Below are 25021 nucleotides of genomic sequence, written 5' to 3'. Positions count from 1 at the left end.
CACATATTCTGTTTGTATTCAATAGATCAGGAGACTTGAAAAGTGTTAAATCTTAAATCGGGAAAAATAAAGGGATTTGATAATTCCATTACACTTATCCTTTTCTTGCAGGTTTATCAAGAGTTATAAAAAGTTTGGTGCTCCTCTGGAAAGGTAAGGTTCTTTTCTTTGCTGTCCTGCACCTTAATTATCTCATGTTCCCCTCCCTCCATCACACTGTCTGCCCAGCCACAAAGCTTTGCATGTGGCCTGTAGTGTTCTATCCATTTTTCTTGCCATCTCTTCTGAAGAGGTTGGTTCCTTGATGAGAGTATAAATCATACAAAGCAGCTGCCCCCTCATACCCAGGCCCTGTAGTCATTATCTGTGTGAACCCAGACCTGAGAGGGTTGACATTCTTTGAATGAAAAATGCATCTTTTTTATTCATTTGTGGAGTCTGGGCATTGCCAGCATTTATTGCCCATTGTTAATTGCCCCTGGAAGGCCGTTGAGAGTCATTGCTGTGGCTCTGGAGTTGCATGTAGGCCAGACCAAGTAAGGAACGGCAGATTTCCTTCCCTGAAGGACACTAGTGAACCGGATGGATTTTTCCAACAATCGACAGTGATTTCATGGTCATCAGTAGAGTCTTAATTCTAAATATTTTTTATTGCAATTCAAAATCCACCAACTGCTGTGGCGGGATTTGAACCTGGGACCCAGAACATTGGCTGAGTTTCTGGATTAATAGTCTGGTGATGATAATGCTAGGCCATCGCCTTCCCCCCGGCCAAACTGTCCTCTAGAAGTGACCACATGTCTGCATTCCAGCAGGGTTTGAAGAATAAGAATTTGTAACCAGGGTTTGACTGTTCCTTCGCTGAGCCTAGTTGTAGCAACCCAACCACTGCTCTGTCTCAGATTTCTAACTCAGTGTTCTCCATGAATTAACCCTAGTAGCTTCCTCACCTGTGTGGCTGACCAGTTGGTTCATTGAGACATTGTTGGAATGGACATTGTAAAGTACATTAATATATTGCATACAGTAATATTAAAAGAAGAAATGAAATGGAGTGTTTTGCCCTCTCGAAGGCTCGAGGGTATCGCTCGCGATGCAGAGCTGGTAGACAAGTCCATTGCAGACCTCCAGCGATTGGGTGAACTCATACATAACGGTTGTGTGATGGCCCTCAAGGAATTTGAAGAGCAGCTTAAAGAAAACCCTGGGCTTGAGGGTGAGTAGGTGGACTCTGTGCTCTCATTGCCTCTTCAGTGTTTTTAGTCCCACATTCCAGCTTCCATGCTTTGCAAGAATGCTGATATGCAGGCTAAAGAGCCACATTTGATGGGGGGGGGGGTGGTGGGAGGTCCAGTGCAAATCAGATATGAGCACAATTCCGGAGCCGTAGAATCCCTGCAGTGCAGAAGGAGGCCGTTACGCCCATCAAGCCTGCACCGACAATAATCCCACCAGCCCTATCCTCTAACCCCACGTTTATACCCTGATAATCCCACTGACACTGATGGGCAGTTTAGCATGACCAATCCACTGAAACTGCATATCTTTGGACTAGTTGGGGGTGGAAATCTTTTGAAGGTTTTCTGCCTTCTCCCTGCTTCATTTCTGAATTCTCATTGCTCATGAGGGCTGCATGGCATGATGAGCATTACTGGCTACAGGGTCATACATAAGGTTTGTCAGTTCCTTCTGGGCAAAACTACCCTGATTATCACGAGATTAAAAATTTGTGGTTTTTTTTTTGATACTTGATAGCACATACAGGCTAGAAGCAAATTATATGTCTGATGTACTTACAAATATCAGCCCGATTGAGGTCAAAAAGATTATACATCGTAGCAGTTCACAGCATTGAGATTGGATTGCAATCATTCATACAGCAGATTAGCAAAAACATTGCTGACAGTTGTGTACAACTGCATCTCAGCTGGTGTCTTTGCTTCTCTTGGTCTGACTTCCATCTGTTCCAGATGGCTACAGTTCTAGTTTGCAAGTTGCTTTAGCTTGTTTACTGACTGAATTTGCTGTTACGTTTTTGAACCAGTTTGTCCCTAACCTTAGCCATCATCAAGGCATTTACCATATTGCCCTCTGCTCAGTTTGTTATCCGAACTTAATCATTTCCTAAGTGCAGATTCTATCAGTGACCTGCATACTTAACATTTCGGGGTGTGGCTCACTCTGTTTATGAGAGATTTCTGAGATTTATTTTTTACCTAGCTGCCCATCGATGGTGTTGCTCACTCATTGTGAGTCAGAGCAGACGTTAAAATATTTTGGGACGTTCAGAAGGAACGCTCACAGAGAAAGGGTGGGGTTCTCCGACCTTCCAGCTGCCTGGTTCCCGCCGGTGGGAGCCAGTGGGATTCTCTGGTCCCACCGCTGTCGATGGGAATTCCCATTGATGTTACCCCACACTGGCAGGAAACCCCAGGACGGGGCTACACCACCAGCATAAACAGCTGGAGAATTCCGGCCAAGATTTTTAATAATCGTCAGGTAAAACCACAGAGACTGTATCCAAAGCAACAATACAACAGCGCAATTAATTGCCTTGGTAGAGGAGCAAAGTGGCTGTGTCAGGTTCTCTAACTGCTGCTCACACACTGTACTTTTGGACTCATTATGCTGCAGGAAAGGGTCCTGGGAAAAAGAGGGGACCAACCATCAAGGTTTCTGGTGTCCAGGTCAATGTCAAATCGATTCTCATTCATGAAGATGAGTTTGAGGCTTTACACAAAGCCATTCCCACCGACCCTGAGGAAAGAAAAAAGTGAGTTCAATAATTTGTGGTCCAGAAGATAACTGAGGCATTAGTGTTTTCCAGTAGTGGATTTTCTATGACATTACTGTCAGTAGGCTTTGATGTAATGAAGATAGAAGCATTAAACCATGTGCACAATGAAGGGGGAAACTCTTATCTCTTTAAAGCTGTGGTGACTAAAGCACTGGATGTGGTTATTTAGAGTTTAGTTGCATTTATTTGAAAACATGACCAGTGAGGCCAATTAAGAAGAATCCAGATGTTTGGCTTTGCTCGCAGAAACCCGAGCAGGTTTCTTTGTAGATTCTAAATGACTGCCTTTGATTTGATTTATTATTGTCAACACGTATTAGTATACAGTGAAAAGTATTGTTTCTTGCACGCTAGACTGACAAAGCACACTACATAGAAAAGGAAGTGGGAGAGTGCAGAATGTGGTGTTGCAGTCATAGCTAGGGTGTAGAGAAAGATCAACTTAATGCAGGGAAGAAGCTGTTTTTGAGTCAGTTGGTACGCGACCTCAGACTTTTGTGTCTTTTGCCCGACGGAAGAAGGTGGAAGAGAGAACGTCCGGGGTGCGTGAGGTCCTTAATTATGCTGGCTGCTTTGCCAAGTTAACAGGAAGTGTAGACAGTGTATAAGTAAGTGTCATGAGGAATTCTGAGCGTGACCCTTGCTGCAGGGTAAGTAAGTGCGATAGAATGGAAACATGCTATTGTATTAAATAAATTGAAGCAGGTTAATGCATCCAGTGTTAGATCTGGCAACTTTCATCTTTTGGTAACTAGTATGTGCCAACATTGGCTGACCTCAATGCATTGTTAAGCTCGTGGAGTTGGCCAATAGTGTCCCTGGGCTGAGGGAGTGGGAATAATCAGTGCCCCCATTGTTGCCAGCTTTACAGTGAGGGCCCCCTACTCCTCTTCAGGGTATCAGTGTGGCAGCTGAGTGAGCACAGGTTTGGGGTCAGTTGTGACACTGACCCATGGCCGGAATAGCCTGCGAAAATTCAAAGTTTGAGGCTTGTGCTGGGATGTTTGAAGCGTCGGAATGTATCTGACACCTGAGGAGCTACATCCCAGTGAGGAATGAGTGCCTTGCGGAATGGGATGAGAAGGAGAATGGTTAACTTTACCCTCAGTTTTCTGCTTATGGACATGTTGAACTGTTTCCTGATCATTTGTTCCATGCGTTGAGTAAGTGTTGTCAGAGAGTTAAACTGAAATGACCTGGTAGATTGTGACCCAATTAAATGGACATTGCGTACCTGAGTTCTGTTTGTATGTTATCTTTTGCGAAGTGCAGTGATTTACATACTGTTTCTGGTGTGTAGGTACCGCTTACCCTGTCATGCGAAGGCTGTACATTTCGACACAGATTGGGGTGTGGAGGAAGATTCCAATTTGCTGATAGGGATCTATGAGTGTGGCTATAGCAACTGGGAGCAGATTAAAATGGACCCAGATCTGCAGCTTACCAATAAGGTAGGCCATTCCACGTTCCATTGAATAAATTTGCAGCTTGCTTTGTATACAGGCTTAATTGGAAAGGGGAACCAATTAAATATCTGCTGCTGTATGGCATCTCTCCCTTTAAGGTTTTTTCGGTCTCCAGACGATGTAGTGGGTTCAACACAGGAAGTCAAGATTTGCCCCGACCATTGTGGGGGTTTTGGGCAGTCTCCTATTTGCCGGCTGCTCAAATCCTGTGTGAATTGAGTTTGACCAAACTCAACGTGAACCAACAGCACGCAGTTGGCGCTATTGTCCAAAGAGGCCACACCATGGCTGGCATGGAATTGGAATCATACCACGCTGGAAGCGGGTGTTCATCTGTGTCACGTGGTTGGAGGAACTTGACTCAGCTGCTAACCTGTGCTGTTACTAACTTGCAGAATGCGTGATGTTGACAAAGGCTGACTGAAATGAGCAACTCAGCAGCACTAACATTCCACCACCATCCACCCCACCCCACCCCCGCCCCGCCCCAACCGAATAGGCACAAAGTCATGAAAAAAAGTTTGGGCATTGTTGAGGTACGCAACACACCTTCCCTGGTGTTGTGCCTACTCAGGCCTTTAGGTGACTTACAAAACCTCATGAATGTTTGTGCCTCTGATTTTTCCACTCATCGACTTCCCACGGGAGCACAGTTCTGTTTGGAAATCCATGCGTTTGTGGTAGAGAGGTGAGGGTGCAAAGCCTTTCTCAACGAGACTGCTGCCACGATACATCTAAACTTTCAAAAGAGTGAGGATTTATACTGCCAGTGTAGTGCTGTGCAAGAATGTCTGAAAGACATTTGCACTTGAAAACAAATGACATATATTACAATTCTGAGATCTTGGTCCGTTTACCTGAGAGGTTTGAAAACTAATGGTCATAGGGAGCTGAACAATATCAAAACTAGATTATTTTGATTGGATTATCTCTGCCCTGCAGTTTGAGCTATACCTGGTTGAACATCTTGGGTGTTTTAACTCCTTCAGATTCTGCCAGATGATCCTGATAGGAAGCCACAAGCCAAGCACCTCCAGTCGAGAGCTGACTACCTAATCAAGCTTCTGAAGAAGGACATGCTGAAGAAGGATGCTTTGAAGCAGGAAGAGGAGGTTGGTTAAGTAGACATGGAACGACGCTTGGAAAATAACGTTTTAGAATCACAGAATCCTACAGTGCAGATGGAGGCCATTCAGCCCACCAAGTCTGCACCGACCACAATCCCACCCAGGCTCTGTCCCCATAACCCCATGTATTTACCCTGCTAATCCCCCTGCCACTAAGGGGCAACTTTTCATGACCAATCAACCTAACTCTCGCATCTTTGGACTGTGGGAGGAAATCAGAGCACCCGGAGGAAACCCATGCAGTCACGGGGTGAATGTGCAAGCTCCAAACACAATGACCCAAGTCGGGAGTCAAATCCGGGTCCCTGGTACTGTGAGGCAGCAGTGCTAACCGCTGTGCCATTGTGCTGCCCAATTTTAAGTTACATGAATGTACAGACTCTCTTCCCATACGTTGTTGATGTGTCAAATAACATGGATGCATTTAGAGAGGAGTTAGGTAAGTATATGAGGGAGAAAGGAATAGAAAGACATGTTTGGATGGCAGATAAATACCAGTATAGTCTGTGCAGAGTCACAAAGAAAAATTTATGAGGCACCTTGCCATTCTCTCAAAACGGTTCCTTCACATCTGTTACTTTGAAGTGCAGTGGTTGATGTGTTTACAAACACAAGATCCCACAGACACGAAAGATTAATCAATTAATCTTCTTTGGGGGATTAGTGCATGTTAGGGAGGTCACTGGGCTAATTCCGTGGTCTTTCAAATAGTGCCAAGGAATTAATAACAATTAGTGGAAACGTGGGTAGATGATGATGAGGGCTGTGATTTAACATCTCATCCAGTCTGACACTCCGAATAGTGCAGCAATCTTTCCAGAACTGCACTCGAGTATCAGCCTTGATTTTTTTTTGTATCTGTGGAGTTTAAACCCACAATCTCCTTGCCCGAGCAAGACTGCTGCCAATTAAGCCAAGCTGACACATGTCAGTTCTAAGCGTCTTAGAGAAAATTGCTGCTCTTCTGTTTATCAGCGCACTGTTAGCCCTGAGGCAGAAGTGAGCATGGTTATTTGGGGAGTTAATCTTACACGTTGACTTGACAGACAGTGAGCAAGCTCCATGTGGGAGCTCGTTCACATTTGATGCCCACGGAGTTTTTAATAGTTACTTTCTTGTCAAATAGACAAAACCAAAGAAAAGGAAACCGAGGGTGAAGAAAGAGAACAAGGCCCCCAGGCTGAAGGACGAAAGCGGCAATGATGTCACATCCCCTCGGCTTTCCGATAATGCTTCTGAGGACGATGGAGAGGTGAAGGTGAGCTGTGGCTGTGCTTGAATGAAGGCTTTCTCTGATGTTAACTGGTGAGGAAGATGTAACTGGAAAATGTCGCCATGGTGATTTATCAACCTGTGTTGCTCCAAGACTGATGAGCAGTTTTAGATACATAGGAAAATCGAATGAGGGTGGGCCATTCAGCCCATTGGTTTCATTCCTTTCAGAATCCATGTTGGGTTAGTCCTTTATTGATTTATTTTCTGCATTGCCGTTTGGCCCCCTATTTGGGTGTTCCTGCTACTGAAAATGTGGCACTTGACTTTCAATCACTACTGCCTCTCCTGGGTTAACATTCACCATCACCTCCCCTCTCGTTGAATTCATGCATACTATCACTTCATTGTTTCCAAGTCATTCACCCTCTTTGCATTCTACAGCAAATAATTAGGAAAGGTGATCAAATGTTATCATTTATTGCGAGGGGAATTGAATACAAAAATAGAGATGGTAGTCAAGAAAGCATACGGCATGCTTGCTCTCATCAGCCAGGCCGTTGAGTATAAAAATTGGCAGGTTGTACTGCTGCTGTACAGAATCTTAGTTGGGCCTCATTTAGAATATTGTGTGTAATTCTGGTCCCCACACTACCAGAAGGATGTGGATGCTTTGGAAGGGGTACAGAAGAGGATTACCAGGATATTGCCTGGTCTGGTGGGTATTAGCTACGAGGAGAGGTTAGATAAACTTGTTCTGCTCTCACTGGCACGCTGGAGGCTGAGGGGTGACTTGATAAAGGTTTACAAGATTATGAGTGGCATGGACAGAGTGGATAGTCCGATGCTTTTTCTGTGATAGAAAAGTCAACTACTAGGGGACATAGGTTTATGATATGTGGGGAAAAGTTTAGAGGGGATGCGCGAGTCAAGTTTTTTACACAGAGGATGGTGAATGTCTGGAACATGCTGCCTAGGGAGGTGGTAGGAGCAGGTACGGTAGCGGCATTTAAGGGGCAACTAGATGAATATATGAATAGGATGGGAATGGAAGGAAACGGACTCTGTACAGTTTTCGTTTAGGCAGGTATCATGATCGGTGCAGGCTTGGAGGGCCAAAGGCCTGTTCCTGTGCTGTAATTTTTTTTGTTCTTTGTTTATACGTCAGTGGTACGTAGCACTAGTGAGACTACATTTAGAGTACTGTGTGGAGCATTGGTCACTTAAGAGTGTAAGATGCACTGGAAAAAATTCTGAAAAGGTTTATCAGACTAATAACTAGAATGAGTGAATTATGTTACGAGGAAAGGTGGGACAGGCTGGGCTTGTATCTGTTGGAGTTCAAAAGAGTAATGGCAACTTGATTGAAACATTTAAGATCCTGAGGGGTCTTGACAGGATGGATGTGGAAAGGACTCTTATGGAAGAATCCAGAACCAGGAGTCGCTATTTCAAAATAATAGGCCTCTCATTTAAAACAGACATGAGAATTTTCTTTCACTGGGAGGTTTGAGAGTCTTTGGAACTCTCTTCCTGAATAGGCGATGGAAGCAAAGTCTTTGAATATTTCTAAGACGGAGGTGGATAGATTATTGGTAAACGGTGGGAGGGTAGGTGGGATGCAGATTTGAGGCCACTATGAGATCAGCTATGATGCTATTAAATGGCTCGAGAGAAACTGAATGGCCTATTTCTTGTTTGTACATTTAATTTTTTTTACAATTATTACAAAGAACAACCCAGCATGGGAAACAGGCCCTTTGGCCCAACGAGCCCGCGCCGCCGCATCACCCTACACCTATTCTACCCTGCGTGTCTACAAATGGAACCCCTAACTTAGCCAGATTCAGGGGAGAATAGTGTTAATTTGGTAAACCAGTCAGCCTAAGAGCACATCTTTGGGGTGTGGGAGGAAACCGGAGCGCCCGGAGGAAACCCACGCAACCGCAGGGAGAATGCACAAACTCCCACAGACACAGGCCCAAATCCATGTATCTGCACAGCCAGCAGTGCTAGTCACCGAGCTGTTGCGGCACCCGTCTACCGGTCCAGGATCAAGCACACACACCAACACAAAGTACTATGCCACTCCCGGAACCTCCAAGAGCAGCCCACGCACGACCCATTGTGTGCATGCCCCTCGTTTGACAACGAGGTGGACCTCCACCTGCAGAATAAAAAGACAAAAACGTTAACTTACAAGTCTGCATTTCCGGTGTCTCCCGAGGTTCTGACCTTATTTAATAGCCCCTACTATAACCCTCCATCCTCGTTTCACTCATGTGTCTGTCTAACTGAACCTTAAACGAGTCCAACGTTCCTGCCTCCACCACCCTACTCGGTAGCGCGTTCCATACCCCCACAACTCTCTGCGTAAAGAACCTTCCTCTCACATCCAAATTATACCTCTCCCCCCTCACCCTTAAATCATGACCCCTCGTATTTGTACCCAGTCTAGGGAGCAGTCTCTCACTATTGACTCTATCTATTCCCTTCAGTATCTTATGTACCTCTATCATGTCCCCCCTCAACCTCCGTCTTTCCAAGGAGAAAAGCCCCAGTTTCTCCAACCTTTCCTCATAACCCAGCCCCTCCATGCCAGGCAACATCCTGGTAAACCTCCTCTGAACCCTCTCCAGAGCCTCCACGTCCTTCCGGTAGTAAGGTTACCAGAACTGGACGCAGTACTCCAAAATGCGGCCTAACCAACGTTCTATACAACTGAAGCATTAGACGGCAGCTTTTATACTCTATTGTCAGGATTTGGACATTGCTAACAAAATCAGTGTGTATTATCTTAACAAAGGAGCTGCTTTATTGAAGCTAGCATTCTGCATGGTTACAGTGCTCCTATGGTGCTGTTAGGAACAGAGTTCCAAGACTTTGGCCCAGCAATCTTTAGTTCAGTGATGTTGAGTCAAGAACCCTCTTCACTGTGCCCCCTTCAGTCCATTCCACCACCTCACTGTCTAATCTTCAGTAGATTGGGTGAGAATGGGCATACCACTATATTTCTGGTCCATTGCTGTGGAATGATGCAGCACAAAAGGCAGCAACTTGGCCCAACATTTTTTATTCATTTATTTATTAATGGGTGTTACTGACTGGCCAGCATTTATTGCCCATCCCTAGTTCTCCTTGAGCTGTGTGGCTTGCTAGGTCATTTCAGAGGGCAGTTGAGAGTCAACCACGTTGCTGTGGTTTTGGAGTCACATGTAGACCAAACTGGTGGCAGATCTCCTTCCCTAAAGGATGTTATTTAACCAGATGGGTTTTTCCGGCGATCAAAAATGGTTTCATGGTCATCAGTAGTTTCTTAATTCCAGATTTTTTTTATTGAATTCAAATTCCTCCATCTGCCATGACAGGATTTGATGCCCAGAACATTAGCTGAATTTTTGCATTGATTGTCTACTGATAATACCACTAGACCATTGGGTTGCCTGGTGCAAAATTTGAGGGAAATAATCTTTGGATGCGACTAAATGGGTTGCTTTACAGAGAGCCAATGTGGATGTGATGGGCTGAATGGCCACCACCTGTGCTGGCTCCATAAATGAAGCTGTGATTATGTTGGCTGCCAAACATCAGGACAGTGTTCTTCAGTATCACCTAAAAGGTTTGATTTTAAGGGCGGGGCGCTTTGTTCTCTTGCAGGACGGAGGCTTGGACCGAGCTCCCGTGAAGAAAAAGCTGAAGAAGAAAGACAACAAGGAAAACAAGGAGAAGGATGATCATAAGAAGGAGAAAGATGGGCAGAAAGGAAAAAAGAAGACCAAGACAAAGAAAGACAAGGTATGTAGTGTGTTGACTTGTATCACCAGGTCAGAGGCATTTATTTACATTGCACCGTTCACAAGCTCAAAACTTCCCAGCGAGTATTGAAGCCAACAAGGATGATGTAAGATAGGTCTTTAAGCACTCTAATTCCAGCCTCCCCAATTTTAAACACACTTCCATTGCTGGCTCTGTCTTCAGTTGTCTGGATCTCTAAGCTCTGGAATTCCCTCCCTATACCTCTCTGCCTCTCCACCTCTTTCAAAACCCTCTAAGAACAATCAAATTAGTAGCTCTGAGAAAACTAACTGCTGGACTATCTCAACAGAAACTTGGCCTTTATTTATTTGACATGAGTAGGGAGATTCACACATGCATCTGTACAGAGATTAGAAGATGTAGCATGTTTGAAGAAAGGGTTCTGGTCCAGTGTCTCTCTGTAAGAAGTCTGACAACACCATCTCCACATCATGACTAGTGTCTCTGCTCAGACAGGAAGAGGGATGGACTCGTCACTCCCTGTTCTCTGGCACATTCAGTTCATTTGTAGGACATGGGTGTTGCTGACTGGCCAGCATTTATTGCACATCCCTAGTTGCCCTTGGAGTGCAATTGAGAGTCAACCACATTGCTGTGCCTCTGTAATCATATGTAGGCCAGACCAGGTAAAGATGGCAGATTTCCTTCCCTAAAGGAAGTTAGTGAACCAGAAACCAGAAGAGAAAATGCTGGAAAATCTCAGGAGGTCTGTAAGAAGAGGAAAGAGCTGATGTTTCGAGTCCGGGTGACCCTTATCAAAGTGAACCAGGTGTGTTTTTTCTACAAAGGTTTCGTGGTCATCTGTGGATTCTTAATTGCAGATTTTAGTTTTGTATTGCTGTGACAGAATTTGAACCTGGGTCCCCAGAACACCAGCTGAGTTTCTGAATTAATAGCCTGGCGACAATACCACTAGACCATCTCCTCCCCTATTTCTTGTTCTTACTTTGAAATATGATGTGGAGTTGCCAGTGTTGGACTGGAGTAGCACAGCAAGAAGTCTCACAACACCAGGTTAAAGTCCAACAGGTTTATTTGGTAGCACGAGCTTTCGGAGCAGCGCTCCAAAAGCTTGTACTGCCAGATTAACCTGTTGGACTTTAACCTGGTGTTGTGAGACTTCTTACTGTACTTTCAGGTATTGTTGGTTTCAGGCAGCACCAATGGAGAATAAAGCAATCAGTACTTCTGATTAATGATCTTCCACGTGAACTGAAGTGTTAACACTGTTTCCCTTTCCCACGATGCTGCCTGACCTGTATGTTTCCATCTTCATTTCAGTAGTTCCAGCATCCACAGTATTTTGTGTTTTGTCAGTTTGGACAAAAGGCTTCTCTTTATGTGTAGCGTTTTTTCCATCTTGTCTTCTAAACAGATAAAGTCTGATGCTAAGGACAAGATTCGGAAGTCCGTGTCCAAGGGCCCAGTCCATATTACAGCAGGCAATGACCCAGTGCCGATTGGAGAGGAGGGCGAAGATGAGCTAGACCAGGAAACGTTCAGCATTGTAAGTAACCATAGCAGAACAAAGGAGAAGCGGTGTGCAAGGGCTTTAAGTTACTGTTTTAAAATTCCCTTCAAATAACGGAGTCAAGGAAAGGTAAAGTTGCGTAAATTAATCTCGAAACATTGAAGTTTTATGAACGTTGCTCTGATTAATATGCGAAGGATATTAGTGGTGGTGAACGGAACATTTCTAAATCAAAGTCATTATCAAGCACTGTCAGGTTAGGTTCATTCACATGTTGATGTATTTTTTAAAAGATTAACTGTCATGGACTATAGAATGTGATACAGTGCACAAGAGGCCCTTCGGCCCATCGAGTCTACACTGACATGTGAAGCACCTGACCTCCCATCTAATTCCGTTTACTAACACTTGGCTCATAGCCTTGATTGCCAAGTGCTCATCCAGGCACTTGTTAAAGATGTGAGGCAACTCGCCTCTACCACCCTCCCAGGCAGCGCATTCCAGACCGTCACCACCCTCTAGGTAAGAATGATTTTCCTCGCCTTACCCCCCAAGCCCCCTGCCCCTCACCTTGAACTTGTGTCCCCTCCTGACAGACCAAGGGGAACGGCTGCTCCTTATCCACTCTGTCCATGCCCCTCGTGATTCAGTGCACCTCGATTGGGTCGCCCCTCAGTCTTCTCTGCCCAATTGAAAACAACCCAAGCCTATCCAATCTCCCTTCATAACTTAAATGTTCCATCCCAGGCCCTAAACAATTTTATTGAAAATTGACAATATAACAGTTGATATCGATAATGCATATATGAAAGGAGAAAAATAAATTAAAAGAATGATAGTTTTATTGAAAGGAGGAAGCATTTTGTATGTACCTGAAGGAAAAAAAAGACATGTTTGCTTAAACACAAACAATAACTCCAATTTGGCCTGTCCCAATACAGCTCCCCCAGTTGGTACGTACTTTACCAAATCATTGAGAAAGATTAATGTCTGGATATTGTGGTCAGTCATTCCTTCCTGGCCCTTCCTCCTGCCTTTAGTGGTGACTATCCCACTATGGCTGCCCCATCAAGTCTCCTTTTTAAGCCAAATCCTGGCTGTATTCCAGCCTGGTACTGCCTTTCCCAAAACACATCTCAGCTCTTTTCAGTTCTTGTCTCAGGGACTGCATGGTCAAACAGAATTCCAGGTTGTTTACACAGCCCTTGATGATATCTTCTCATCTGCCATCAATCATAGAACCCCTACAGTGCAGAAAGAGGCCATTTGGCCTATCGACACTCTGACAGTGGATTCCACCCTGGCCCTTTCCTATAACTCCACGTAGTTACCCCACTAATCCCTCTAACCTACACATCTTGGGACACTAAGGGTCAATTTAGCATGGTCAATCCACCTAACTTGCACATCTTTGGAGGAAACCAGAGCACCCGGAGGAAACACGCGCAAACAAGGGGAAAACATGCAGACTCCAAGCAGACAATCCCAAGGCTAGAATTGAATGTGGGTCCCTGGCACTAAGAGGCAGCAGAGCTAACTGCCGTGCCACTGTAACGTAATCAGGTGTTATGTCCATCAATTAAACTTCATCTTTGATGCTTCAGATGATCACACCAGATAAGATTATTCAGCGACTTGGCCTCCAGTCCAAGCGTCATGATGCAGTAAAGCTGAACTTCTAATAAACAGAAGAAAACTTATTTTAGCATTCCGCTTGGAAAAATGGCGGCCCAAGATGTAGTCTAAATGTCACAATGTGCATGGCCAGTTTGAGAAGGAAAACACATCACTGTTGATTAATTAATCAAGCACAATCATAACTAGATTAAGATCGATGTCTACCAAGTTTTTTATTCATTCACAGAATGTGGGGCTCACTGGCTGTGTCGGGGCACCAGGTTAGTCAGTTTAAGGTAGACGTGTAATATTGCATTCTTTAAATAAACCAACGATCAAGAAAAGGATCTAGCTTTGGCTGGGAAGTTAGAATGCTACAGGCAAGGTGCAGCTTAACCCCAGGAGATAACCCACGTTTACATTTCGTGTTGAATAAATAATGACTTCTTCAGTGAGGTACTGCTGAGTCAGAATTCCCATGAGAAGAGGGTGCATTGTGTAATGACTTCAATCAGGTCATTCAGGTTGGCCTATTGGAATATGAACTCCCTGATTAAGGATCCAATTGATGGGTCAATCAGGGAATCTTTGTCTTGTACTTAACCGAGAGTGTCAGTTCCTCTGATACCCCCAGAGATACTCTGCTAACCGATAGCACTCTGTGTACTCCTGTTAGAGTCGTAAATAAAGGGATTTTGATGAAGGGACTTCTAAAGACTTACTACACATTGAGTAACCAGAATTGAGGTGATTGAGTTGAAAGTGGCACGGCTGAATGGTGCCTTCGCTTTCGTGAAGCGTCTGTAAAGGAAATGGGTTTTTTTTCCCCTCCTTTCTCAACCAGTGCAAGGAGCGGATGAGGCCGGTGAAGAAAGCTCTGAAGCAGCTGGACAAGCCGGAAGATGGACTGTCGGAGAAGGAACAGCTCCAGCACACCCGCAGCTGCCTGCTGAAGATCGGTGATCGGATTAGCGAGTGCCTTAAAACATACACAGACTCTGAGCATGTCAAGATCTGGAGAAGGTACAACAGTTCTTAATGCCTGTGTTTTTAAAATCGTTCCATGACCCGTCAAGTCTCATTCTTCTTGTGGTATTAAACTTGGGCACAATTGGGAATGTTACTGTAAACTTGGCTCTGTATTGAAATAGATTTGCAGATTGTTGACGTTCTCTGATTGTAAATCTCCAGCTTGTGATTCTGTGTTTAACTTTACGTTTGCTTACTAGTATGACAAGTAGGCTTACATTAACACTGCAATGAAGTTACTGTGAAAATCTCCCAGTCGCCACAGTCCAGCACCCGTTCAGGTACACTGAGGGATAATTTAGCATGGCCAATGCACTAACCAGCACGTCTTTCAGACTGTGGGAGCAAACCGGGCACCTGGAGGAAACCCACGCAGACACGGGGAGAACGTGCAAACTCCGCACAGTGACCCAAGCCAAGAATCAAACCCGGGTCCCTGGCACTGTGAGACAGCACTGTGCCATCATAAACTTGGGTGTAAAAATTCTAAACATAGCACATTGAAGTAGGGGTAGGCCATTCGGCCCTTCAAGCCTGCTCCGCCATTCATTCTGATTTGGCTGATCATCAAATTCAATAGCCTGATCCCGTAGAAAATTCCCACAAGTAATCTGTTGCACTAGTTAGCAGGGCAAGGTTACTTAACATTAGCAGGAATGTCATGAGTTCAAGCCCAAACCTAACTTGTCAACTCCGCTGCGACTCCAGTAGAGTGAATGCTGCATTGTCAAAGGTAATGGCTTAGCCGTTCATGCTGGTGGGATTTTTTGGTCCCACTGCACCGAATGGAGATTTGGGTGGGTGCCACATTCTCTGTCCTCGCTTGCAATGGCGGCAGGGAGTGAACGGCCAAAAAATTCCACTTCCTGTCTTTCGGATGGATTTGGAATCCTAGAAATTGAAGGCTCAGGAAGGGGCCATACAATGCAGGAGGAGGCCATTTGGCCCATTGTTTCCGTGCTGGCTGTGAAAGGTAGCCAGCATATTCCCACTTCCTGAGCCTGTTGCATCGTAGTTTACTGCACTTCAAAGATGTGTGGGTCAAGTGTATTGGCCATGCTAAATTGACCCTAGGGTCAGGAGAATTAGCAGGGTAAATACATGGGGTTACGGGGATCGGGCCTGGGTGAGATTGTGATGGGTGCAGACTCAATGGGCCAAAAGGCCTCCTCCTGCATTGTATGGATTCTATCCAAGTACCTTTTAAATGGAATAAGGGAATCTGCCTCTGTCACCCTTCCACACAATGAATTCCAGTCCCACTTAGTGTAAAGATTTCTCAACTCCCTCTGATCCTGCTATTGATTATTTTAAAAGTGTTACACTGAGACTCTATCTGCCTGCTCAGTTCAAGAGCAAAAGCAGTGCATGTTTTATAGCCTTTTAAAACCCAAACTTGAACTTGTATCTGATCTCTTCTCCCCTCTTAATCTTGCCGATGACAAGCAGAGAGCCTTTGTTATCCACCTTGGTTTCTCCATTTAAAAAAAAATGTAAGCCCAGTCTACCTGGAGTATTGTGCACAGTTTTAGTCCCCTGATTTGAGGAAGGATGTAGTGGCATTGGAGGTAGTTCAAAGGAGGTTCATTGGATAGGGATTGGTCGTATGAAGAGAGATTGAATAGTTTTGGCCTATATTCTCTGGAATTTAGAAGAATGAGGGAAGACCAAATTGAGGTTTACAAGATGATAAAAGGTATGGATAAAGTAGACGTGGAGCGGATGCTTCCGCTTGTAGGGCACTCCAGGACGAGAGGTCATACTCTTGGGATAAGGGATAGCAAATTTAAAACAGAGTTAAGAAGAATCTACTTTTCCCAAAGGGTTATGAAGCTGTTGAATTTGCTACCCCAAAATGTGGTGGATGCTGGGGCAGTGAGTAAATTTAAGGAGGAGTTAGATTTTTAATTGATAATGGGTTGAAGGATTATGTGGAGAAGGCAGGAAAATGGAGATGAGGAGCATATAAGCCATGATCGAATGGCAAAGCGGCCTTGATGGGCCGAATGGCCTAATTTTGCACCTATATCTTAGGAATTTATAAGTCTGAACCCAGAAAGTGGTACAGTTTATTTCACTAAAGTATTTTCTTGTTTCCCCACCCCCCACCTTCCCCCCCACAGAAATCTCTGGATTTTCGTTTCCAAGTTCACCGAGTTTGACGCCAGAAAGTTGCACAAACTTTACAAGTTAGCGCAGAAGAGGCGGTCCCAGGAAGAGGTAATGATATCTTAGTTATTCTCACATTCACTTGCCCTTTCTGAGACTAGTACTTGTGTTGAATAATATGCCCAGTCAGGAGGAGTTGAGCTGACTTGGGATGTGGGGATGTCAGGTAATAAAGGTGGTATGTGGCACAGTGGTTAGCACTGCTGCCTCACAGTGTCAGGGACCTGGGTTCAGTGCCCGTCTTGGCTCACTGTTTGGAGTTTGCACTTTGTCCCCTGTGTCTGCGTGGGTTTCTTCCGGGTGCTCCAGTTTCCTCCCACAGTCCAAAGATGTGCGACTTATGTGGATTGGCCATGATAAATTGCCCCTTAGTGCCGGGGGATTATCTCCATAAATACGTAGGGTTATGGCGATAGGGCCTAGGTGGGATTGTTGTCGGTGCAAGCTTGATGGGCCAGGTGACCACCACCTGCACTGTATGGATTCTATGATAGTTATTTCACAAGGAATGGAGTATAAAAAAAGGGAAGTCTTGCCAACACTATACAAGGCACTTGTTAGACTGCACTTGGAATATTATGAACAGTTTTGATCCCCTTATCTAAGTAAAAATATCCTGGCATTGGAGGCAGTCTAGAGAAGATTCAAAAGGTTGATATCGAGAATGGAGGGATATTCTTGGGGAGAGGGACTTTATTCATTGGGAGAATGAGGGATGACCTTATTGGGACATATAGGATTCTTAGGCTTAACAGACTAGATACTGAGAAGTTATTTCCCCTTGTGGGAAAGTCTAGGGATGGAGAGCATGACCTTAGGAAAAAAGACCCAGTCTATCCAGCCTCCCCATAACTCAAACATCATGCCCTTTTCTGCCCTCTTTCTAGTTTCATAACATATTTTTTATAATAGGGTGACCAGAAATGTACAGAGTAACCAAGTGTGGCTTTACCAATGCCTTGTGCAACCTCAACAAGACGTCCCAACTTTGTATTCAAGATCTTGTTGAATGGCAGAGAAACTCGATGGGCCGAATGTTTACTTCTGCTCCTACATCTTATAGGATCATGCAATCTCTCATATTTGGATTTGCTGTACTGGATTTCTTCTCGCTGTTCAGGACAGGCACTGAAATGAAATATAAAGCTCTCACTGTTGATAACTGGGTCAGCATTGGCAGACAGGCATGTAAACAGACTGAGAGAGCAAGTGTGCGCTTATCAAGTTCAAATGAATGGAATCCCTATAGTGCCTAAGGAGTCTGCACCGACTCCCCGACAAAACATCTTAACCCCACGTATTTATCCTACTAATCCCCCTTAACCTGTGCATCTTGGAATTATGGGAGGAAACTGGAGCACCCAGAGGAAACCCATGCAGACATGGGGAGAACATGCAGACATGGGGAGAACATGCAAACTGCACACAGTCACCCAGGACCAGAATTGAACTGGGTCCCTGGCACTGAGGCAGCAGTGCTAGCAACATGCCGCCTTATTTTTGTGTAGCCTTCTCAAGGAGAATGTTTCGTACCCTTCATCTAGGAAGCAAGGAATGCTCATATACGGACATACAGGTATGAGGTAGGAGTGGATTCAGACTTCATTGTGATGCCCCACAGAGCTGAATAGTCTATCCACACAGACTGAGTTGAGGTAATACTTGCAGATCGAGGGGGCTGATGGAGCTTTCAGCTGGGACAATGCTGCTGTGATGTCAGGCTGAGAAAGAGGGGAAACAACTTATTTCTTGAGCTTATTATGCCTCTCTGATGTTTTTCCTTCCAATTGCCACTCTGTTTAGGAGGAACAGAAGAAGAAAGAAAATAATTCTGAGAGTAAACGGCATCTTAAGTCGGAGCCCTCGGGGTCGAGTCGGGATTCCATGAATTCTCAGGCCCATGGGCAACATGGGCCCCATGTTCCTCACCCTCTCCCACCTCATCAAATGCATGGCCATCATCGGGAGCCCTACAATCAGCTCAACAAGCGGCCTTTCAGCAGTACAGGTAGGGATCAGCGATATTCTGGCGACACACAACTCCAGTTTTGTGTACCAAAACAGTGTACTCTTTCTTTCATTCATGGGACATGAGCATCACTGGCTGGCCAGCATTTATTGCCCACGCTTCCCCTAGACATATCTTTACTTTCTCGAACCATTATTCCACTCCCTTTTTGTCCTGCACAGCAAAGCCGTCGGTCATTTAATCTCTCCTGTCTTCCTCCCTATTATGGACCTTCCTCTTTGCTTTCCAGAACCTTCCCCTTTCAATTTTTTTTATTCATTCATGGGACATGGGTGTCGCTGGATGGCCAGCATTTATTGCCCATCCCTAGTTGCCCGAGGGCAGTTGAGAGTCAACCACATTGCTGTGGCTCTGGAGTCATATGTAGGCCAGACCAGGTAAGGATGGCAGATTTCCTTCCCTAAAGGACGATAGTAACAGGTGGATTTTTCCAACAATCGACAATGGTTTTATAGTCATTGGTAGATTCCTAATTTTTATTGAATCTGCCATGATGGGATTCGAAGCCGGGTCCCTCAGCTGAGTTTCTGGATTACTAGTCTAACAATAAAACCACTAAACCTTTGCCTCCTCACTGCAGTATCAGAGACCACCTTTCAGCTTTCCTTAAAAGTAGAGAAAAATAAAACACTTTTTCCTGATATTTATTGGGTCTTTTTCACTTGCTGTGTGTAACTTTTCCACCTGACATCTTTTCCTTGCTTTCTGTCACTGGAAAGACTTGTATCTTGGTGATATTGAAGGGTGAAATATGGAGACACAACTTGAAACTGTTTTCTATTTAAACAACTCATCAAACATAAATATATCATTTTTTTTGGGTCAGGATCTGTAGTTTCACACGCAAATCTACACAAAGGCACAGGCATGATGACACAAGATCTCCTCAGTCTGAGGTGGAGGCAGGTTCATTCGAGCCATTCAAGAGGGAATTGGGTTTTCATCTGAGGTGGAAAATTCTGCAGGGTTACGGGGAGAAGGCAGGGAAATGGCACTGGGTAGGATATTCCTTCAGAGAGCTGGCACAGCCAGGATGGGCTAAATGGCCTCCTCCTATAATAGGAGAGCAAGCAACACTGAATCTTGGACTTGTTGGCTTGCTGCCTTGACTCCACTCAATGTTAAATAGGTTGGGACTCTGCTCATTAGAATTTAGAAGAACGAGAGGTGATTCATAGAATCATAGAGGATTCTTAAGGGGCTTGATGGGATAAATTCTGAGAGGATGTTTCCCCACGTGGGTGATGTCCAAAGGTTATCATCTCAGAATAAAGGGACTCCAATTTAAGACAGACATGAAGAGGAATTTATTCTCTCTGAGGGTTGACAGACTTTGGAACTCCTTGTAACAGAGAGCTGGGTGGGGTCAGTGTCCTTGTGTATATTTAAAGCTGAGATAGATTTTTCATCAGTAAAGGAATCAAGGATTATGGAGAAAGGACAGGGAATTGGATATGAGGGATGTCGGTCAGATCTGCATGATCCTGTTGAATGATGGAACAGGCCTTAAGGGGCCAAAAGGCCTGCTTTGTTATGGTCTCATGTCCTGGATATACAGAGAGCAGTAGGTCTTCCACAGGCTGAGGGGGAATGTGCTCGGCCCTCAAGAATGCTACTTGACCTGCGCAAAGATATTTTGGCCTTGGAGGGAGTGCAGAGGAGGTTTACTAGGCTGATACCAGAGTTGAGAGGGTTGAGCTATGAGGAGAGGCTGAATAAACTGGGCTTGTACTCGTTAGAGTTTAGAAGAATGAGAGGAGATCTCATTGAGACGTATAAGATGATGAATGGGCTGGATAGGATAGAGGTGGAAAGACTCTTCCCGCTCAAAAAAGACAGCAGGACTAGGGGGCACAGCCTCAAGATAAAAGGGGGGTGGTTTAGAACGGAGTTGAGGAGGAACTTCTTCACTCAAAGGGTGGTGAATCTCTGGAATTCTCTGCCCGTTGAAGTGGTGGAGGCTGCCTCGCTAAATATTTTTAAGACGCGGGTTGATGGGTTTTTGATAGGAGAGGGGATTAAGGGTTATGGGGAGAGGGCGGGAAAGTGGAACTGAGCAGCGAAAGATCAGCCATGATCTTATTGAATGGCGGGGCAGGCTCGAAGGGCTGGATGGCCTACTCCTGCTCCTATTTCTTATGTTCTTATGTGAACATCAAGGGAATTATGAAGATTTGTCAAATTGCTCCTACTGAGTTGAGAACTTTTTACTCTCTATTCATGGGACGTGGGCGCCATTGGCTGGGGAGTGGCTAGCTAGGCCATTTCTGAGGGCAGTTTAGAATCAACCACGTTGCTTTGGGCCTGGAGTCACATGTAGGCCAGATCAGTTAAGGGTTGCAGATTCCCTTCCCTAAAGGACATTAGCGAACCAGGTAGTTTTTTAAGGCAATTGAGAATGGTTTCATGGCCGTCATCAGACTTTTTTTAATTCCAGTTCTTTTTAATTGAATTAAGATTCACCATCTGTTGTGGTGGGATTCAAACCAAACCTGGGTCCCCAGGGCATTACCCTGAATCTCTGGACTACTAGTCCAGCGACAGATACCGCTTTGCCACTGCTTCCCCGTGAATTCTGTTGTCTGTCTTCTCTGCAGATCGGGGAGAGCGACAGAGAGACCGGATGTACAATTACAGTAACAATAACCAGCAGTGGGGACCTGACCGACATCACCCATACGACCAGCACAGATACAAGGACCATCACTTCGGGGATCGGAGGCCGCGCGGGGATCCCCACAGGAACTCTGGCAATTATCGGCCAAATAACATTCACCGCAAGAGACCATACAACCAGTATGGCAACGAGCGAGACCACCGTGGTCACCGGGATTACTATGACAGGTGCCTTTCATTTGTTGCTTACTCAGTAGCAGTTGCAACTTGCGCAGGCTTTGTCTTATCAAAACAATGCAGCTATTCATGGCTTTGAAGTCATGCACTATATGATTATAGAATCCCAACTGTGCAGTAGAGGCCATTTGGCCCAACTAGTCTGAACCAACTGTCCGACAGACTTTGCCACACAGGCCCTCTCCCGCACCTTGTCCCCATAACCCCGTGCGTTTACTATGGCTAATTTCCCCTATCCTACACATCTTGGGACACTAAAGGACAATTTAGCATGGCCAGTCCACCTAACCCACCCATGTTTAGACTGTGGGAGGAAACTGGAGCACCCAGAGGAAACCCGCGCAAACATTGGGAGAATGTACAAAGTCGCCCAAGGCCAGAATTGAACCCGGATTCCTGGCTCTGTGAGGCGGCGGCGCCAACCACTGGCGTGGCACGGTAAACCTGCAGGGGTGGTGGGGGGGGGGGGTGGTGGTGGGGATACAAAGCAACAGCTGTAAAGCTTTTAATGTGTGAACCAGGTCTGATCCCTTTGCATGCTCTACACAACTCTATATCCATCATGCGTTTTCTCCTCTGCTTCCCTCTCCTGCATTTTCTGTTGATATCCCCCTCCCAGACACACAGTTAGTGTGTTTGTCTACCTTCTGCTCTAAGTATTGTATTGTATCTTTCTCTCCCTGATGCCATGCAGTTATTTCCTCTTCTGCAGCCATTTCCTTGGTAGTCCTTCTGTCTCCAAACTCAGTCCACCCTTTGAAATATTTTGGAGGGCTTCAGCAATATTCATCTTTTTCTAGAGTCATACAGTGCCAAAAAGGCCATTCAGCCCACCGAGTCTGCACTGACAATAGCTACCACTAAAGACTCATTAATCCCATTTTCCTGCACTTTTTCCCGTACCCTTGATATTTCAAGTGCTCATCCAAATAATTCTTAAAGATTGGAAGGTTTGTGGCTTCCATTACCTTCCCAGGAAGGGCATTCCAGATTCCCACCACTCAGAGAGAAAACACTCAAATCCCCTCTGAATCTCCGGCCCCTTACACCCTAAAACAGTGCCCTCTCGTGATTGACCCCTCAACCAAAGGGAATAGCTGCTCTGTGTTCACCCTGTCCACACCCCTCATAATCTTATACACCACAATCATGCCTGCCCTCAGCCTTCTCTGCTCTACAGAAAATCTGTGCCTATCCAGTCTCTCCTTGTAGCTCAAATGCTCCATCCAAGGCAACATCCTGGTGAATCTCCTCTGTACCCTCTTGAGTGCAATCACATCCTTCCAATGGTGAAATGACCAGAACTGCACACAGTCCTCCAGCTGTGGCCTATCCAACATCCTGTACAGCTTTCAGATGACCTCTTTGCTCTTATACTCTCTAACAAGACTGATAGAATCATAGAGGATTCTTGAGGGGCTTGACTGATAAAAGCAAGATTTGTGAATAAGTACCCCAAGATCACCCTGTTCCTCTGAGCTTCTCAGTGTCCCGCCATTGATTAAATACTCCCTCGTCTCCCGTGGCAGTTGAGAATATGATAGCTGTCTTTGTGGCTACACTTGGAACAATTCTTGGACAAGTTAGCTTCGGTCACTTATGCCTTCCTTCCGCTTTCTTCCAGGCGTCATCAGGATCTGAAACGACGCAGGTCAGACGAGTTCAGACCTCAGGATCACCACAGTTTAGGGCACCAACCAGACTTCCGGCGATTGCCCGATCACAGACCCCCTGGGTCCTACCACAGCCAGGGGCCTTCTGAACAGTATAGACTCTTCCACCCTGAAAGGCCAATGGAGCACAAGGCGCCCGCAGCAGACCACCGCTCGCCGCTCTCTCAGAAATCACCGCATGATTCAAAGTCCCCCCTTGAGCATCGGTCCCCTCTAGACCGCTCACTGGAACACAAGAATACTCCTGACTATAACTGGAACGTGAGGAAAACGTAGAGGCTGCTCTGAGGAAAATGGGAAACTGCTCCAACGGTTCTCCATTTCTTTAAATTTAAACAACAAATAAAATCCACAATTTCCCTGTTCTCACCACACACACAAAAAAAAAATCTGAACGGCTGCTGTGATATCAATTGCACAATGAATGTGAAACAGGTTCGTGAGAATGAGGAGAGATTTTTGCTGCTTGGACAAGCAAGAAAGCTCGCAATTATGGAACTTTTTTTTAAGAAAAAAGAGAAGGGAGAGAGAGAGAGAGACGGCGTTGTCACAGAGATCAAATTTGTGCACGCGTGTTGGTTCTGAAAAGCTCGCTGGTCAGGAAGGGAGGGGTGAAGATTGGTCTTTTGGAAGATGGCTGCTTGACTGCAGGTGGTGATTTTAACAATGTGTGACCCAAGACGTGCGTCAGCAGCGAGTGCAATTCACAAAGGATGTCATATCTCCTGTCAGCTTTGTCTGTTCATGGTTTCTGCCAAAATATTTCTATGTTTTATCCTAAATGTGCGTGATGAATACTCTCTCTGTGCTGAGTAGTGTTGGGCAGGTCAATTCTTTTTCTAAATAGTGTTCCAAATTCAGCAGTGGAACTGACTTGTGGTTCCACGCCAATGTGTAGAGAGCGGTGTTGAGGCGGAATGAGGGGAGGGGGCCGGGTGGCTGGACGCGTTACCCTGTCTTCCAGCACTCCCGTAACCTGCCCGAGAAATACCAAAAAAAAAGGGAAATGGGATGGTCAGAATATCTTCCATTGACGCGCGTTTCGTGTCTGACTCGAAGGGACAGAACGGCAATGCAGAGTGGCCCAGTGTGCGCGCACTTTGTGGTCAGCGCAGATGCGCCTTTGGTCCGATTTCTGGAACCTGTCTTTAGCGTATAGTGTTGTCATTTTGCAGCAAAAGTATTAGGACTTTACAAACACAAGAATCGCAGAAGAAAATATCAGTATCTTGATTCTAATGGCCAGTCCTCACAATCTGCATTTTTAGATGCTGCGTGTCGCAGTTGTAAGCACTTTGTTCTGTTTGCTTCTCCTCACCCTGCCTGTCCCAAGCTTCCTTCAACCTTGGATACTGTAGATTGGTTAACCCTCACAAGTAAAATAACCTATTTTTTTATAACTTTGTTCCAACCTGTGTTTGTTGGCGGGGATGGGGGGTTATTTGTACGGGAGGGGGATAAAAGATAACTGAACGAGGGGGATAAAAGATAACTGAACGAGGGGGATAAAAGATAACTGAACAGTGGGGAAGAAAGGAGGAACACATAACCAGAGTTGGAAGCCAGACTCTGCTTTATTAAGAGATGTAATCTCCAAGCGATTCATTGTGCCATGGGGTGTAGAGATAGCTCATATTGGTGTTCAGGTTTCCTCGACCCTCCAGGACTGTTAGATGCAGGGCTGACTGCCGGAGTGGTTTGTTTAATCAGTGTTTCAAACCGTGGAGAATGTGGCGCTTCTCTCTTGCACCCTGCCCACCGC

At 45.3% G+C, this 25021-nt stretch overlaps 1 protein-coding gene across 3 annotated transcripts in view; it reads left to right on the top strand.

The window, feature by feature from the left end:
- chd2 (chromodomain helicase DNA binding protein 2) overlaps positions 1-24727 on the top strand; it is a 108395-nt gene extending 83668 nt beyond the window's left edge. For all 3 annotated transcript variants that reach the window (XM_080214241.1, XM_080214240.1, XM_080214242.1), the window contains 13 exons: positions 112-153; positions 1074-1216; positions 2635-2773; positions 4098-4248; positions 5253-5375; positions 6517-6648; positions 10260-10397; positions 11794-11925; positions 14351-14529; positions 16659-16755; positions 18508-18712; positions 21331-21577; positions 23211-24727. In XM_080214241.1, the coding sequence (XP_080070367.1) occupies positions 112-153; positions 1074-1216; positions 2635-2773; positions 4098-4248; positions 5253-5375; positions 6517-6648; positions 10260-10397; positions 11794-11925; positions 14351-14529; positions 16659-16755; positions 18508-18712; positions 21331-21577; positions 23211-23535 (2053 nt within the window). In that variant the 3' untranslated portion in view covers positions 23536-24727. The remainder of the gene's footprint in view (positions 1-111; positions 154-1073; positions 1217-2634; positions 2774-4097; positions 4249-5252; positions 5376-6516; positions 6649-10259; positions 10398-11793; positions 11926-14350; positions 14530-16658; positions 16756-18507; positions 18713-21330; positions 21578-23210) is intronic.
- The last annotated feature ends 294 nt before the right edge of the window (positions 24728-25021 follow it).

This window comes from Carcharhinus amblyrhynchos, chromosome 28 (genome assembly GCF_965287045.1).
Source record: "Carcharhinus amblyrhynchos chromosome 28, sCarAmb.v2.hapA, whole genome shotgun sequence".
Taxonomy (NCBI): domain Eukaryota; kingdom Metazoa; phylum Chordata; class Chondrichthyes; order Carcharhiniformes; family Carcharhinidae; genus Carcharhinus; species Carcharhinus amblyrhynchos.
The sequence above is the reverse complement of the archived record's forward strand: the minus strand, read 5'-3'. Positions and strand labels throughout refer to the sequence as shown.